This window comes from Melozone crissalis, unplaced genomic scaffold (genome assembly GCF_028551555.1).
Source record: "Melozone crissalis strain CALT ecotype California unplaced genomic scaffold, PUWL_Pcris_2 ptg000004l_1, whole genome shotgun sequence".
NCBI classification, from domain to species: domain Eukaryota; kingdom Metazoa; phylum Chordata; class Aves; order Passeriformes; family Passerellidae; genus Melozone; species Melozone crissalis.
In genome coordinates, this window is record NW_026535782.1 from 40,665,443 (window position 1) to 40,683,731 (window position 18,289).

Sequence of the window (18,289 nt, forward strand, 5' to 3'; positions counted from 1 at the left end):
ACAGTTCACAGAGGTGATCTGAGAGAGATTTTGGCACAAATCAGTTTGCTTGGCATTACCTGGTGGGATTACAGCTCTCTGCTGTGCCAGGTTTTCTAAGACTAACTCTGCTGCACCAGCAGTTAAGCATGATAAAACATGGTATGTTCAGTCTATACCAATGGGAGAGAAAGCCTGCACACTGAAATGGCACCTGTAGTAAAAGATCTCTCTGTTCCTGGCATAAAGATCAGAGATAAATCCAACCCTGGGGATGTATCTGTCCCTTCCCAACCTCAAAACTGGTGCTAGAGTTTTAGATTCAAGGCCATCTCTGATATTTGCTTTTGGAGTTCATTAGAACTGGATGTCCTGCTTGCCAAGACCTGTAGTTTGAAGGGAGTGGCTGGCTTAGGTCAGCAGTGGTGCTTAGCAGCTTTGCTCAGGCTGCAAGAGCTCCTTGGTTGCTCTCATCATGACCGCTGTTCACAGCAGTGGTGCACAAGAAGGGGCTCCTGCTCTGCTGCCCGGAGCTGACTGCCAGAGCTGTGGCAGAGGTCAGCTCTGCTCTGCTGCCAAAAGCAAAGAAGAGGCTTCCTCATGTGGGGTTTTTAACTTGTCTTGATTTCGCAGGAGCCCTGGCTGGTTTCCAGCTGCTCTGTTTCCATTCAGCTGGCCCAGATCCCCTGGCAGTCCCCTCTGCACTCTGAGTGTTCTCCACTCCCCATCCTAAGCCGGTGTGCAGTGTTGCTGAGGGCCGCTGAACCACGTCCACTTTCCATTCAGTGGCCAGCTGTCCTTCCCTGGTGGGGAAAAGTGATTTATATGCAAGAGAAGGCAAGAGCTGGTACGGCCCAGGGGCAGGAGCCAAAACCACTGGATTTGTTTCACTTCTGTGGCTGATTTCTTGCATCCCCCTGGGCACGTGAGTGAAAATTCACTGTGCCTTGAGTGAAAATTTACTGTGCCTCACTTGCTCTGCTTCTACAGCAGGATCTGCCTCCACTGGGTGTGTGTAAGGAGGCCAAATTGACATTACTCTGGAGTTGCAAATCTGGCATTGAGTGGAAACCGAAAATAAAGGTGGAATTCCGAAAAAAAAACTATTTTTTTCTTCTTTAGTGGGGTTTGACTTTTACCCAAGTTCTTTGAGGAAGGGTTTGGTGGGGCCTGCTGGCTGGGCACCTCCTGAGATCAGCTGGTTTTGTGCTGCCTACATGCCTGACTCCACTGCAGGGAGGCTGCCTGAAACTGGCTGCAATCCTTCTCAGAAGGCATTGCAGCATGGTTAGGCTTTGGTGTGAACTGGAACGAAACCACCCTCTGAAATGCTGAAATTCCCTGCACAGTTCAATTATCCTTGAATTGGCCAGCGGGGAAATCAAAGTCTCTGGATCTGTTCCTCGCTGTTAAATATTAATACGGCACGGAGATGCCAGGCAGAAGGCATCCCCTCGGGTCAGCTCTGTGCAGGAGGGGCTGTCTTGGCTGTGAAGAACCGACCTGCCAGAGAGGTCGGGCACGGGGGACTCTGGAGTGACGTGCCTTGCTCAGACTCCCTGGCAGCCGAGCAGCGCGGGCTCCCAGCCCGTGCTGGGCCACGTTTCCTTTGCCACGGGCTCCTTCTGCAGGAGCTGCCACGTGCTGCCGTGTCGCATCCCTCGTTCCCCGGAGCTTACCGTGTGCCGGGCGCTTTGAGAGGGGCCGGGCAAGGCACGGTGCCCCCGTGCCCCGCCCCGCCGCCTCCTGCGCCGGGGGAGCCAGCGGTGTGTGACAGCGAGCCCGTGTTCGACATCCGCGCAGGCAGCCTCCCCGCCGGCCCAGGTGCAGCTGCGGGCTGGGTACCACAGCCCCGTGGGCTCTGCGTGTCACGGGAGGCAGCACCGAGCTGGGGCGAGGACAAAAACAACGAGAGAGAACACCTCCCCTTGGGAAACACGGCCCTGGTGTGCCGGTCTGCTCTAGCCTCTGGATCCCAACACCCTCTTGGCACTAGGACGAGCTGTGCCAGGCCCAGCTGAAGCACCTGTGCTCAGGCATGCTGGAAAAAACTAAAAGCCCAGCCAGCATAAAAAAAACTGCTAAGGAGGCTTTTCCCATTTTCTGTCAGTATGGAGTATTGCTTTTCTGTTTTCCCATGAAAGCTCTCTGGTCCTGCTATGTGCTCACCGTGCAGTGACAGGGTGACAGTGCCATCTTGTGAGTGGGCCTGCCTTGCTCCTGCCCTGTACTCGGACTGTTGGAACATCTCGGGTGTTTGTTGAGGGCTGGAAGTCCTTGGGGCACTATCATTGTCTGCACTGGTCAGCTCAAAGCTCTCCTGAACCTCTGTGCTGGCCACTCTCCTCATTTTGACAGCAGCATTGGCATTGCCCCCGTGTGAATATTCAGTTTTTTCCCCCCACTGCTGTTTCTTTTGCTTGCTCTTCTAGAGATCACAGATGTGAAGCCAGGGCTGCATTTGCCTCAGTGAGTAACAACCTGTGGCTCGTGTGGTGGTGGAGTATCTCTCTTTAAAGAGGGGTGCCAGAATCAACTAATTAATCCTCATTCCCCTGTGGGACTGAGGAGTGACTCAGTGCCTCGTGCTGTTGTGCTGAACAGCAGAGGATCAAAGGCATTGGAGCTGGGGAAGCCCTGGGATAGCAGTGTCACAGGCACCTGTAAAGGCTCAATCTTGTGCACTTATCTCCAGGACTTTTTTTAGCCGTGCAGGGAATTGAAAACTCTGCCGCCTTAGAGACAAGGCTGGAGCTGCCCTCACCTTGCTCCAGAGGGAGTGTTTTCACCTGAGGTTGCCTTTTTACCTTTTCATTGCAACGCCACTGGGCCACCCTGAGCAATTCTCCCTCCTGACCTACAGGTCCCTCACTGCACACACTATCTGTCTGGGTGAAGGGGAGGCTTAGGCACTGCTGACATCGAGCTGTGGTGGTGATGCATGTCCCTCTTGGGCATTGTAACACGCAGCACGCTGCACGCCAGGCTGTGCCAGCATGGCTTGGCAGCCCTGAAGAAGTGCAAACAAGCCCCTACACCTGGCCTTGGGCTGCCCTGGCATCCATCATGCTGCTGTGTGAGCTGCTCGCAGGGAAGGCAAGGGGAGCTGCTTGCACGCAGATGTTGTGTAATACAGACCTAGTTCAAACACAAGTTTGCAGGCTGGAAAGCCTTTGCCCAGTCTAGGGGGAAGAGGAAGACCCTCTGGGACAAGGGCTGCTGCACTGCATCTTCTGCTCTGTGTTATAAAGAGATGAAACATGAAGCATGTGCTTTCTTCCAAACCTGGGTCTTACCCAGGCTGCATGTGGAGCATCACCTGTGAGAGCCCCCCTGAGTGTGCATGAGCTGTGGTTTGGCTGAGCTCAGCCACTGTATGGGACTAATACATAGTGATGGTGTCCTATAAATTATATAGTCGGCATGTTCACCATCTGCTCTGCACTGAAAGCTGACTGTGATTGAGATCTTCCCCCTTTCCCAGAGCTTGACTCTTGCCAAGCTTGAAATGTGTGTGTGTATCTCCCGTAAGTGGTTCTGATTGAATCAGGTAAAGAGGGAATTTTTTAAGCAGGCTGCAATGTTCCCTGCACCCAAAGTGAGAGCTGAAGCAGCGGCCAACATCCCATTATAAGGCTATGAGTAAAACTGAGTCTGATTTCATGTTAATTAGGTTCTAAAGGGACTGAATCTTGATTGCAGTGGTCATATCAAAGATTTAAAATAGTAATGCAAAAAGCAAAGGAAACCCCACAGTGATTCATATAAGAAGGGGAAATAAAGACAGTCATGGAGGAAGAAGGAGTTTGAGGGGGCCTGAATTGCTCTGCTGCCCAAAAGCAGGAGGGGATTTGAATCAGATTATCCTCATTAGATGTCTCTTTAAAGCATCATCAAGCCAGATGAATGGTCTGGGGGAGAGCTTGCAGGCATGGTGGCTGTGATTATCACCAGGGATTTGCAGTCCTAGTTATCTAGCTTAGAGACAAGATTATTAGGGGGTATAAAGCTGTTCCTGCCCTCAGCCTCTAATGTGCATTTTCAGGCTGGGTGATGGGAAGCGCTGAGTTGCTGCACAGCCCCTCGGAAGGCTGCCTGCATTCTCTGGTGGTCTAGCCCTCTCTGCAGGGCTGGCCAGGAGATCTTCCAGGGGGATGGACAGGCAGCCTTCCCTGGGCACTGTGGCAAAGGGCACCAGCTCCCATACAGGTACTTGCACTGTGATAGGAAGTGTGGAAGGGATCTTGGGAGGGGGGATTTTATTTGCCTGCCTTGGCAGAACCGTTTGCTCCCCACAGCATCTCCCTTCTTGTGACAGCCACTGCCAAAGCAACTCATCCTTCCTCCAGCTAGAGCCTTGAAGCCACAAAGGCTCAGAAGCTGGTGTGGCTGATACAGAGGGAATGCCTGTGAGCTGTGAGGAGGGCTCTCCTCTTGAAAGGGAATCAATGGAGATTGCCCACAGGTTCCTTGGAGTTCATTCTCAGGGGTGGTGGATATGGCACAGGGCTGCTGGCAGTCACTCTCCACCTCCTCAGCCCTGCAGCTGCAGCAGCTTTTCATCCTCCCCTTTATCTCCTTCCCTAGTCTGCATGTTGCACTCCTGTTTCTTCTCCGACTTTGGCAGGATGGCCAAGGCATTGTGCCCAGGTGCCAGCCAGGAGACGAGGTGCACAGCCAAATCCACCTGTCAGTTCGCTTGTAACATTGCATCCTTAATACAGTCATGGAAATTCATAGCATTACTCTGCACTCAAGCCTGTACAAATAAAATCATTCTGGCCTTTTTACAGCAGGCTGAACCTAAAAGTCTGTGGGAAGCTGGAGGATATTGTATAGGTGCTGGGGCAAGTGTGGCTTTGGTTTTTGGCTCTGGGGTCATCTGCTGGAGGTTCATGCCTTGAGAGTAAGTGCTGGGGCTTCCCACTATGAGTACTGGGGAGATTTCTGCTTCAGCATAAAGGATGTCTGACCTGGCTGAACCCACCTGTGGTTTTTCCTGTGAAAAACCTGAGGTTTTGTTCTGTGGCAGCCTATCACCCTCAGCCACTGGTTTCTGTTTTGGTGCTGGAGGTGCTGCCTGGCCTTGTCAAGGCACGTGAACGCTCCCTATGAACAGCCACAGGACAAACTTGGGGGGCACTTGCCCCCCGTTCCCAGTTGCCCAAGGGAGACAGAGCAAGATGCCACTTCTCCTCAGGATGGCAGTGGGGGCAGCATCCCTGCTGCAAGGCAGAGTGGGCAGGGAGTTTGAGTACTGTTTGTTCACATTCAGGCAGAAGAGCCAGGCTCAGCTAATGCTGTGTTGCTCATGGTGGGGGAGGGGGGAGGGCTTGCAAGAGCCAGGGCAGTGCCAGGGACCCGAACCTCACTGAGTCCCCCCACACTCTGCAGAGCAGCAAGAGCAGCCAGTACAGCAGCTGGAAACACCCCTCACTCCTCCCCACCAGGGGAGATCAAGGGCTCAGCCCCTCCAGGGCTGGATCAGACAAGGGAGGTTTTTCCCATGTCCTCTGTGCTGCTGTGTCCCTCTTGGGCTCTATGGATCAGGGAGGGGGAATGGGCAGAGGGAGTTTGAGCTCAGGAAGTATTGACGCACCCTTCTGTAACCCCAGAGGGTTCTTCAACAGGCAGCCCACTGAGAAGGCTAATTTGGGTGTTCAGCATTATCAAGGTCCCTTTGCAGAGAGAGGCAAGGACACCTTTTTTTTTCAGCCTTGCAGACAAGCAGAGCTCCAGGGACATATAAACAAGGAGCAGGGAGACAAATTCCACTCAACAGGGTGGGGCACTCCCCCACACCAAACACCCCATGCAGGTGGCTGAGTGGTGTCACAAATGCCCTTGACAGGAAGCACCTACAGAGGAATCTGAGATTTAGAGTGACTGTGAATCTCTTGAAACCTTTGGTTTCCCATATTATTCCTAAAATCTTCCCAGATTTTGTCCCTAAGCCCATCTGACTTTAGGAAAGATCCCAGTGGATCCCGAGGAGAAGGCTTATGCTGGAGCTGTGAGAAATCTGCTCCTAATAGCCATAGTGGTACTTTTTGGGAAGGGATGTTTCCCACCAGCCAGCAAAGGAGTGTTGGGAAAGGGTGCTGGGATGAGGTGCTGAATGGGCTTTGGGGATTGGCTCCAGCCAAGGCATTCTACTGGACCATCTGAACGGGGTGCAGGTGTCAGGCTGTGCCGAGATGTTCCCGGAGCGCTGGGTGCATGCTGTCAGAGGTTTGTCCTGAGGTAACTGGGTCTGCTCAGTAAACACCTCACAGCTTCTCTGATCGACAAGCCTTTGGGTTTCCGGTGTGCACGAGCACAAGGTGAACTTTCGGGGGATATTTTCTGCTACACGCGGTTTTGCAAGTGCGTGCGTGAGTCACTTCACCTCCCCCTGACACCAGAGGAACTGCTCACACGAGTCCAGTCACTCATGTGTGCATGAGCCCTCACAGGCCACTGCCAGCCCTCCATGCTCCTGGAGCACCAGCCCTGCCCTGTCCCACACCTGTCCCAGGGATCTCAGCTGACCTCAGCCAAAGGCAGCCCTCCAGGTGTGGGATGGGAGCAAACGGCACTGGAAATCAAACTATCTGACTCTGAGATGAAGACGTAATTCTTGAATCACTCATTTGATATCTTTTCTGGTTTATTTGTTTAATAAAAGGACTTAGCCAGAGACCCAGGCTCCTGGGGTTTTCATTTCTCTGCAGAGGAGATAAGAAAAGCGCATTTCCTTATCCAGTGAGTCATTTTTTCTGCTCTTTAATTATGCATTTGTGCGATTATCAAGCGTATTCAGCTCTGAGATGCAAACAGCTCAAACTACTCACCAAGATTTAACTTTTGCTATTCCAAAAGCCACAGTTATGAAGGGTAGGGGAGGCAAAGATGGGGGAGACGAAAAGGGGGACAACTGATGCCCAGAACCTGGGCCATGCTCATGGGTAGGCCCACGTGACGCTGGGGTACTCAGCACTGGTTTTCTCCTTGAGTAAGCATTATCATTTGTAATTTCAAACATATCTTCTTGGCCCAGGAGGAGGTGGACAAGCCAGGACAAGGGCAGGGCAGGGCAGGGAAGACCTGTAGAGCCTGATAAAGAGGGGTGAGAAAATGGGGGGGAATAGGATAACGTCAGTGGCAGCAATGAGGCTGCAACCTCCTTCCATGTAACAGGACCTGGGAGCGCTTCATTCACAGGAGGGCATGACAGCTGCCATCCCCAGGCTCCTCACCATGAGTTTGAAACTTCAAGTTTTCTTTCCATGTCCTGAAATGGGATCTGTCGGCTCCTGAGCTTAGATGTAAATCTTGCCCTCCATGTTGAAAGCACTGTGTAGGTTACTTGGTTTGGGCTTTCCCCAGTGTGCATGTTTGACTGGGCTCCCAGAGTTAATCTGTAAGTGTGGTGCAGCAGATGCTGGGAACCACTTCTCACCCCGCACTTTAGGCCAAGCAGGGAGGAGAGACAGGAGGAAGGGGGACACGGTGACAGTCCTGTGGTGGGGCCCACAGAAATGGGGGCTGAGGGTCCCTGAGAGATGATTGACATGGGGGAAGTACAGTGGGGGCATTTGAGAGGTGAGGAAAACTGGGATGATGGAGAAGCATACCTCTGGGAAAAGGAGACTAGCTGATGGAAACACCCCAGGGCAAGAGGAACAGCAAAGCCTTTGGAGCAGGGAGGTGGTTTGGGAATAAGTATCCTGACAGAGCACCAGATGTTTTGTGGGGATCCTCTGCCTACATGCATGTCCTCAGCCCCACCAGCCCACAAGGCAAGGTATTTTCTTTGCCCTAGACCCTAACTTGCCCTTCTGAGAGCTGCCTACTGGGGACAGTGAAGATTCCAGGTGCCCTCTCCTTGCCAGGTCTCTCCTCTGTGGAGCTCAGACGTGGACTGGAGTGAGCCTTGGCTTTTAGTTTTCCCCCTGCTGTGGGTTATGGCTCTGCATCACAGCTTTCCATCCCTTCCCACTGCTGGACACTTGACTCTCCAACTCCCATGCCTGCAGCCCAGCCCTGGTCCTCACCTGGGGTGTGTGGGAGGCAGAGGGTCAGCTGCAGCTGGGGAAATGGAGAGATGTGCTGCTGCTTGACCCAGCTCCCCCAGCAGGTACAAGCCAGGCAGAGCCTGCTCACAGCAAGCATCGAGGCAGAGGCTGCCGAGCTCTCTGTGCCCTTTGTGCCTCAGGGCTGTGCCGGGAGAGGGAAGTGCTTGGCATGCCCCCACTCGACTGGGGAGTTTTATTTTGACTAAGATGGAGTGGGAATAACTAAGCCACAGGCACAAGAATGGCCAGCCTCTCACAGCTCCTCTGGCAGCCATTGCTGCTGGCATGGCACAGGGGTGAGGGATCAAGCGCCAGGCACACTGACTGGAAGGGGAATCATGGCAGGTTTGGAGCTGGTGGGCAGTGATCAGGTTTTTTGGGGGGACTTTGGTTTGCCTGGAGCCTTACAGTGCCCATGGTGGGGCTGAGACTGTGTTGGGGCTGCTTTGACATTGCTATGATGCAAACTATGCCCTGGAAATGCCAGTGGCAGGGAGGGAGATGTGCTGTAGGGCAGCTCCTCCCCTGCAGGGCACGGGGTACCAAAGAACTGCACTTGGGCTGAGATCTAGCATGGGGAGCTGGTGACTGCATCCTGCTCAGAACTTCAGGAGGTGGGATGTGAAGCCTGTGGGCTCAGCTTGTCCAACAGTTACCTTGAGCCAGAGCACCCTTTAGATTTTTCCTTCTCCCCTCCCAGCCTTGATCCAGGACAGTGGGCAGTAGAGGCCTTACTAGAAGGAGTGCAGATGCTGTAGCTGCTGGAAGGACATGACTCCAGCAGTAAAACCCTATTAGGGATCTCCTGGGTAAGGCAGGTCACCAGTGTTGCTTCCCTCAGCTGAGAGCCAGCAAACAACTCTGGCTGGCCTCTTTCTTTCCTATGGAGTGAAGAAAAAGAGTATGTGACTTTTGTTCAGTAGGAATGGAAGAGATCCACCTACAGCACTTAAATCCATCTCTTTGGGTCTCAAGCATCAGGCTTTGATGTGTGGGTGTTGGTGGCAGAACAGTTCACCTGCTCCTGATCAGGAATACCCGAGACTATTAAAGGGTTTTTTTAATGCCTTCCAATGGTTTGAGGACCAGGCTTGCTTGGTGTGACCTGCTTTGCCCATGCCCTGCACATTTATTGAGCAGAACCAGATTTGAACCCTAGAGAATGAGAATGGCTGAGGAGCCACAGATCTAGGTCTGCATTGGAGAGGATGGAGAGAGCAAGGTGATGGAAAGCACCATCAGTAGGGGTGGAGAACATACAACAGCTGGCCTGATTGCAGAGCAGTCACTGGCAGGATGTGTCCTCGGGGCAGTGGGAGCTTTTAAAAGGGGAAACATCAGTGCCCTTTTCTCCTCTGGTCCTTTGCATTTTCAATCCAAGCCAGATCTGTGCGCCTGGGACAGAGTCTTGTAAATATCTGTGCAAAGGAAAGTCTCCTGTAGACACTGGAGGGGGCTTTTCAGTGTAAGCAAGGGAGGGGGCAGGCTGGGGGACATGCTTGGGCTGGGGGCAGCACGCAGGTGGGCAGGGGAGGAGGGAGGATCACGGAGGTCAGGCTGGGACACAGTACCCCTGGGTACGAGGTTCAGGCACACAGGGGGCAGCGGGGATTTCGGCAGCATATTTTGGAGGAGAGGGGTAGTTTGAGGGCACATTGCAAAGGCAGGCAGGGGTAGGGCTTGGTTGCTTGCTCTCCTCCTCCCTGGTGAAGATCCGCCCCAGGCCAAGCACAGCGATTGCGAGCCCCAAGGGAGACGACGCAGCTTGACAGACTGTATCTCCCTCTGCCACGGGGCCTGGGGCGCTGCGATTTCACACTCCGGCGGCCCTGTCACTGCTACGCCATGCAAGAGCTGGGCTCTCGCTCCCACTCTGCCATGTCCTCATCAGGAAAAGCTGCCATTGCCCCCTCCTGCCTCTCCTACGAGTGCTTCGACGCCCTGACCAAGTCGTGCATCAAGTGCTCCGACCTGTTCCAGGACAACACAAGTAAGAGGACAATGGCAGCTGCAGTCTGAGCTCCCCAGGGCGGGGTGGTGGTGGGCCAAGGAGGCTGGGGGCACCCCAGGGGTGGGCAGGTGGAAGGCACCTTCTCCTGAGGATGGCCATGGAGGTGGCAATGCCAAATGGAGCACCACCTTCACCTAAAGTAGAGGGGAAGAGGGCAGCCAGTTCCAGTGAGAGGAACATGGTGTAGGGAGAAGTTGGATGATCCGCCCTAGCGATCTCATCAAGCAGGGGGATATTTTGTTGCTGGTGGCAGGTGGGTCACAGTTAAGTGCCACACTTCTTCCCTGTGACCGCAGCTGGCAGGCCAGCCAGCCAGGTGAAAAATGCTGCTGCCCTCCTTCCTCCTTCAGCTTTGCCCCTCCTGACACTATCGGCATCTCACCCCACAGCAGAGCCTACCCTGGCACCCACCCTGAGCAGCACCTTCCTGACCTTCGGAGTCCCGGTGCTGGTGGGGCTCATCCTGGTTCTGGCTGCCGTCTGTGTCTTCCTGGCCTGTAAGGAGGGAAAGCAGAGGAGAAAGAGGAAGGCAGCAGATGAAGAGGACAAAGGTAGGAGACCTCTTCCTCTCCCTCTCACAACACCCCGAGCACCGTGGGGTAGGTGGGATCACTTACTGCTGGCTCCACTGAGGCACAGCCCAGGCTAGCTCCTCCACCTCAACATCAGCTCCACAGGCATCCCATGGCATTTTGGGGCATCTGAATCACTGCCTGAGTGACAGTGTCGCGCATTCCCTGGGAACATATGCTTGTACCTGACTGCCAGTGCAACCCTGCTGAGCCACCCCTCCCTTTGCTGGATCTCCCTGTGCCTTTGTTTGCTTAAAGCATGCCCTGGCACCATGCCCTCTCCACAGGGGACACCTATGGGGCACTGGTAAGTAGGAGTTCTGTGAGCTCACTGGTGAGAGCCCTCTCCCCCACTAGCCAGAGGAACATGGATAGAGTGGGAGTAGTGGGGGCCGTGGTAGACACCTGGGGTTGGCTCCAGAGGCAGCCTCTCCCTGTGGCGCTGCAGTGGGGGTCCCATGTGGACCACCCAGCTTGCTTCTTGTGCTTGAGATGCCCAGCATCCTCCAACATGCATCCCAAAGACCCCAGTGGGATGCCAAGGCCAGCCCCATTGACAGTACACTGCAGCACTGCACAGGGTTGTCTGGTGCATCAAAATTAGGGCTGGCATTCAAGGAATGGGGCTGAGCCTTTCCTAGCAGGGTACTTCCAGGAGATTAAGGCCACAGTGCTCCATGATGGCCCATTTTGTTGGGGTGGCTCTTTCCTCCATTGGCGGCCCCTGCACTGGCACTGATTCAGCCTTGAACAATCTTCTCCAAAGTGCTCTTTCCTGGCTTCACCCCTCCCCATTCCCAAGGAGGGGTATGGCTGCCCAGGACCCCCAAGAGGGGCTGCCACATAAGGATGCTGGCATTCACCACTGCCCTACAACCCGGGGGGTGTCCACAGTGGGGCAGCTGGTCCTTGTGCCCGGGCTTGCCTGCACCCTTCTGGCACTGCCGGATGGTGACTCAGAGCAGGGGGACATTACCCGGGGCCTTTGTGCTCTGCGACAGCCCGTGACGCACATGCCTAGGAAAAATACCAAAAGCGAAAGAGAAGGGAGAAATCCAGCAGTGAGAGAGATCTGGCCACTATGGAGAGTGTTGGAGGCACTACTCAGTCTCCTGTTGCATACCCTGGTCCACATCCCCCGTGTCCCCAAGGCTGCACCACAGCAGGCCCAGCGCTGCGGCACTGGATGTGTGGGAAGAGGCAGGAGGCTTGGGGCTGGAGGCACACGCCTGCGTTCAAAGTGTGTAAACAAGTCTATTTTTAAGTGGGAGGCAGTCGGGGAGGGCAAGCTGCCATGGGCTGGGCTCCTCTGCTGCCAGCAGGGTTGACAGAGAGGACTCGAAGTGGAAGTGCAAGTTTCGGCCCTTCCCTCTTGCCTTTTAGGGAGGGAAAGCCCATAAGCAGGAGAAATTCTGCAGCAAGAGATGTGGGAACCTTGCAGACTCCTCCTGTTCCAGATCCATCTTCTCCCCTAGGGGCAGCACCATCTCCCTGGGACCTGCCTGGCCCCACTCCATGAGCCCAGTAACCCCTTTTCTTGTCCCTTCCCAGAAAACATAGAGACCGCCAGCCCCCTGCCCAGCCAGGACCCTGCCATGCCAGAGGGAGATGGAGCCCTGAACCCAGCCCCATGCCTGCATCTTGCTGGGAGCCTGAAGATGCTGGGGCCACCCAGGAAAGCCAGGGCAAAGCAGGGGCCGTGCTGCCAGGGCGATGCTGATGGTGACATCGTTCTGCTCTCTGCCGTGTACCCCCGGCCTGAGGAATGCAGCCACAGCTTCCCACTGCCCGCCACTGAGCTGGGAGCCACAGCGCTGGTCACCACCAAAACCACCCAGAACTGTGCCAGAGAGGAGACAGTCTGAGGGCAAGGGCAATGCAGCTGGAGTGCTCTGGCCAATCCCTGTGGACACTGACTGTCTGTTCCCGGGACAAGTGAAGCCTTCCATGCCTTTGAGCTCTGTGAGGACTAAGATCAGCCTTTTAAGATGACTGTCATTTTTGCGCTGAGTCCCAAGTTACACCTGTAAATGCTGGAGGAAGCCAAAGTGGATCATGCTGAGTTACAATGAACTGTTGACAGCTGCCATGGCTGAGCCATTGGGAGGTGGCAGAGACACAGCCTGTGAGGATGGAGTGTGGCAGGGACTGCTGTGCCATTTCCAAGGTAGCCATTGTGCCTGGACAGGTCTCCTGCTGGATGGGTAATTGCTGGGAACATGGGGCTGGAACACCAGAAACTGCAGGGGAAATGGAAGCAGGGAGTTACTTTAGGACCAAATCCCGCACAGCAGTAGCTCGATTTTTGCTGGCCTCAATAAAAGGACACCTCAGGCCATACGAAGCAAGACACACTCAGCATCTACTCCATTTACAGTCCTGCCACCCTCTCTTCTGCATTCTGTGATACTCAGGTCTTCCCACCCTCTGGGCTCTCTCACATGGTGGCAGGCATCCACTGGCATTCATGGGAACCCCTCCACAGCCAGGTACCCTCGGGACAGGAAAAAAGTTCATCTTCCCAAGCAGTGAAGAGGGGAAAAAAATCTGTCCTCGCTCTGACCTGTAGTCCCTGAAGTTAGGGAGGACCAGGGGCAGGCAGTGGAGACAGCTAGTCCAGAGGAGTTCCCTGAATGTGTCATTACAGCCCCAGACAACCGTCACTCCAGCTCACTGTCGCTGCAGAAATACCGTGTGTCACTTGGGATGGATGCTTCCACACTGCACAAAAGCAGTCAGGGAGTGATGTGAGCGTAGGCAGGATGACTTAATGTATGACAGTGTCCTCGAGGCTTTGCCTGTGTGCCAGAGCTGGCCGGCGCTGCTGATCCCAGGCATTCCCCCGTAGGTGGGTTTCTTCACCCGCCTGTAAGTGGCTTTATGGCACGGGAAGGGCTCTGTTTGGGAAATGAACTCGTTAGTGTGGCATTGCTGATTCTGAGTAATTACAGCAGCTGATGCCCACTGGCTGAACAGAGACTCTGGGCTGGGTGAGGAGCCCCTGGAGAAGGTGATTAGTCACTTAGAAGTGCTTTGAGGGTTTTTTTACATGAAGCACCATCTCTGGGTCTGCTCTTCCTTAGATGAGGTGGCTTCCTTGTCCAGGAGGTTTTGGACACTGAACAGAGCTGGACAAGCAAGGTGTGGAGCACTGACACCAGGCACTAATGGGCCACCAAGTGCCATATTCCCAGTAGGGTCAGCTGGAGGCACTGTGTGGAGGGGATATCCCTCTGATGATGGGAAGGTGACTCCCTGCCCAAGCCTGAGTTCTCTCTGGGGCTGCAGGAGAGATGCTACTGTTGAAGGGGGACCACCTCTGTTCTCCCCTTTCTGCACTACTGCCAGACTCATGGCATCTGTCCCATAAGGGCAACCACAGGCACTGCCACAGGTGCCAAGGCCAAAATTACTCACCTCAATTCCTCTCCCAGATCTTAATAGACTGGCAGAGGTGAACCCTCATCTGACTGAGGCTCTGCATGATCCAGGGTGGGATGGATCCTCATCTCAGCCTTGGGGCTGAGGATGGTGTATGAGGTGGTCCACGTGCCCAGTGACTCTCTCCTGGAGCTCCAGACACCTGTGGCAGAAACTGTGGGCTCAAAGGCTGGTGTCCCAGCTACCCACACCAGCCATGCTGCCCTTTGCAGAGGAGCCACTGCCACAGCATGAATCAGACATCTCCTCATCCTCATCCTCATCTCCTCATCCATGCTCTGCACCCAACCCTGTGAAGTAACTTCAAACAACCTTTGTGTATCTGGAGCGGGGAAAAGAGCCGAAGCCAGCTTGGGAGATGTTTTGTCACTAGAAGGACTAGATTGGTCACTAGAGGACTGCTTTTGGGAGACAGAGCAACCTGTTTCAGGGGAGATGGGGGTGATACAGAAATGGAGCAGAACTGTCAGGAGCCACCTCCACTTCCTTCCCAGTGTCAGCAGCAGCCCAGCCCTGTGGATGCACTGCCCACCCCAGATGATCTGGGAATTTGAAAAAGAAACACCCATACAAATCCTATTGAAAAAGCTCCTCTTTCTACCCAGGTAAGGACTTCTGTTCTCATTTCTGCTGGAGCTGAAGCCCTATGGACATCTCCCTGTAGGGGATCCCCCTGGCATTTGCAGCACACAGAGTGGCAATTGGATCCACACTGTATTCCTCAACCAGTGAGTGCCCCTTGGATCTCCTCTCTGTTATGGCATGTGAGGTGTCTTCCCTGCATCATGTCTGCCCAACTGCCAGCTGTGGTGGGGCAGGGGTCCCCTTCTGCCCAGTCTGCCCAGGAGGGATCTGTAACCTGCTCTGTGCGCTTCTCCATCCTTACATACAGGGCAGAGGGTTGTCCATTTTGTCTGCATGGAAAGCCAAGGGAATAGAGATTAACAATATGGCAGTGAAAATTAAAGAATAAAGTGAATACATTGTCAATGCATGCTCAGAGGTCTGATTGGGGTCCCCATTTTCCTGGCTTTAGGGGTCTCCAGCATGAGAGGTCCTTGGGGTATAGCAGGGATTTGAGTTGAAGAGGCTTCCCTGGCAGTGGCTTTATCAACACATTCCCCATCCATGGCCACCTGCATGGCCAGGAACCAGCCAAGCCTGGCCACTTGCATTTCCCCACAGCCATGCCACGAGCTGGCCATTAGGACAAGGACTGGGGAAAGACTTTTATTTGGGGGGTGGGGATGCTGCCTGTCTTTGACTTTCCATAGCAGTTTCTCACTTCCCTCTGTGAGGCAGGAGCTGTGCTTCCTCCTCAGCCTGGCACTCACCCCAGTGCCCGCACAACTGCCTTGAAAGGCTGGTGAAGCTGGGCTTCAGCTGGCTGCACACAGGGGCATGGGGCTTCAGAGGGAGCCAGGGGAAAGTCTGAGGAAACCCCTGGGCAAGAGAAAGTACTTGAGGCTAAAACCCTCCTCACTGCAGAATCACCTCAGTATCTCCCTAGACATTTCAACTCCACTGACCCTGTTTTGGAGGAAGCCATGAGCATATCTGAACTCCTGCAAATCTCACCAAAAATGCTGGTGGTAAAGGAAAGAAGTCTTGGTGTCCCTATGGACATGGGTTTGGTTTTGTCCATGATCCTAGAGGCAGGAGCCAGCTGGCCAACAGAACATGGCAGTGTTCTCTCTCTGAGGAGAGGGAACACCTGACCAAAGGTCTTCTGCAGCCAAACCCTTCATGTCTGCCAAACCCTTCTCAATCCCATAGGCTCCCCAGACTCCAAAGTGAGACTTTCCTCCCTCACTTGCTCCTCTCCACTCCCATTACTGGTTCACCCAGCAGTGTAGACTCCTGATAGTTCACCCACAGGCCCAACTACTCCAGCCTAAATTCCCCCCAGGCCCCCACAGACCTGGCTTGCCCCTCCCTGGGCAGGCCTTTACAGCAGGCAGGGCAGGCAGGGCAGGTGGGCACCATTTCACCCCATACACAAAGTAATGCCCCGATGGCAAATGTCCAACATGGTCCATCTGTCTCTGGGTGCAGCCTCTGATCCCCCCCTTGCTGCAAGGACGGGGCTGTGGGGCCACCCCATCGTCTGCTTGAGGAACATGGATCTCATCCCATCCCAGGAACCTTTCCCACCGCTCATTCCCAGCGCCAACCACGGCACAGCGACACGTGGGTGCCCCTGCCATGCTCGGGGGGCACCGTGGGAGGCTGCGGGAGGAGAGGAGAGCCCAGCGGTCCCGGGGCGCCCGCCACGAGGTGGCACTGACACCACACACGGCAGGCCGTGGTGGCCGCAGGGCCTGTGCCCCAGGACTGCCAGGGACACCAGGGACAGCCAGGCACGCTTGTGGCCAGCGCCACTTGGGCCAGACGGAAGGGTGACAGCGGGGTCTGGCTCTGTGCGACCGCACAGCCTCTGGGCTGCCCAGGAGACATGGTCGCTGGTGGCTGGACACCTGTGAGGCAACCGGAGGCACAGAGAGCTGCTGCTCCATCCCCCAACAGCACTGAGCACCTCGACCATCGTCCTGCTCCCTGAGCAGCCCATTCCCAGCGCTGTCAGACCTTTCTGAGCATTCTCCAGGACACTGACCTGCCACCCAGCACCTCCCTTCTCCATCCCCTCCCTATCAGCCCCTGCCAAAAAGGAAAATACTGTGCTAGCCAAAGGATCCCCAGGTGGAAAAGGCCAGGGCTGGAGAGAAAGGGCTGGCCAGCTCCCTGTGCGATGCTGTCAGGGGACCACAGCCTTCCTGATGCTGCTCATCAGCATCCCTCCCTAATTGCTACCCAGTGCCTAATGACAGTAATTAGGAAGAACGAAGCTGCCTGGGGACTGGAAGCGCTGACGGAGTTGGGGGAGACAGATGGTGTTCGCACTTAAAGAAAGATTGAAAAAAATTTCCACTCAGCTTCGATCAGCCTCCTTTTCCTTTGCTTAGTGTCAGGATCACTTCGGTCCACAGGCACACCAGGGAGAGGCAGAGATGTTGCCCTGGTCACTTTCAAACACAGTATCTGCACACACACACACACACACACACACACGCACACACACACACACGCACACACACACACACACACAGACACACACACACACACGCTGAACCGCCGGTATTTTCGAGTGCCGAGGGAGCTGTGGGAGGGGGCGCAGTGCCTGCCTGGGTACCTGGCACGGAGGGGATTTCCTCACTGCCTTTGTGGGCTGGCACTCTCCCCTGGGGCCGCCCCCACAGCTCCCGGCTTTGCTGGCTGTGATCAGTGAGCAGCTTCCCAGGGGTATCAAGTGAGGGAACAGCCCAAAACCACCTGAGTGCCTGTGGTGAGCAGACAGAAGCTCTCCTGGCACAAATAGCTGGCCGAGGGACAGCCCCACATTCTCCCCATCACTGTGGAGTGAAGACACAACACTGGGCTTTCCAGGGAGCACCCAAAACTGTGCCTCAGCAGCCAGAGCAGTTGGACAGGGACTGCAATGCACTCAGCTTTACCTGCCAGGAGAAACCCCACCTGCAGAAACCCCCCTCCAAACCCTTTCACAGAGCCCCTTCTGCCCAAGTCCTGGGGTGATGCCACCTCCCTCCAGAGCTACCTGCCAGACTGCAGCTGCACCTGTGCACAGAGATGATACTGGGCTGCGAGGGAAACCCCCTTCCTGCCCCTTAGCAGCTGTCCCAAATGCTCTCAGGATGCCCAGGACCTCCATTCCTCGGAGCACCCTGGGGATGCAGGGTCAGGGTTATGCTAGGTAGGGAAGACGCTCAGCCTCATGGAGGAGGATGCTCAGCCCTGCACTGTGGTATCAGCCTGGCCACATTCAGGGGATGCTCCAAGGAAAGGCCCAAGGCAGGCATAGGGCAAACCTGCACATCCCCTGGGCCTTAGGGGGGCAACTTCTTCTCCCACAGGAAATGGGGTCATTTAAAACCCATTCTGCATCCTGGCCACAGCTAGCGAGGCAAGTAGAACCTTGCCGAGTGACACAAACCTCATGTGACACCTGAAGTGATCGGTGGTGACAGGCAGATTGTGCAGGGAGAGCCTCTGCACTCCTTTCAAGGTGCTGCTGTGACAGGGACTGACCCCTCTCTCTCACAGGGACACCTCCAAGGAATGCAGGGCTCTCCTGCTGAGAAGCTGGCATTCCCAAAGGGCTGTGGAAGTGGACACACGATGTGGAAGAACCCCAAAAGTAAGGATCCAGTTTT

At 54.9% G+C, this 18,289-nt stretch overlaps 1 protein-coding gene across 1 annotated transcript; it reads left to right on the plus strand.

The window, feature by feature from the left end:
* The first annotated feature begins 9,881 nt into the window (after positions 1-9,881).
* Positions 9,882-12,484, plus strand: LOC128939237 (tumor necrosis factor receptor superfamily member 13C-like). The gene is made up of 3 exons (XM_054280107.1): positions 9,882-10,026; positions 10,437-10,598; positions 12,171-12,484. The coding sequence occupies exons 1-3, from the start codon at positions 9,882-9,884 to the stop codon at positions 12,482-12,484; spliced, it is 621 nt and encodes a 206-aa protein (XP_054136082.1).
* Positions 12,485-18,289: the final 5,805 nt, after the last annotated feature.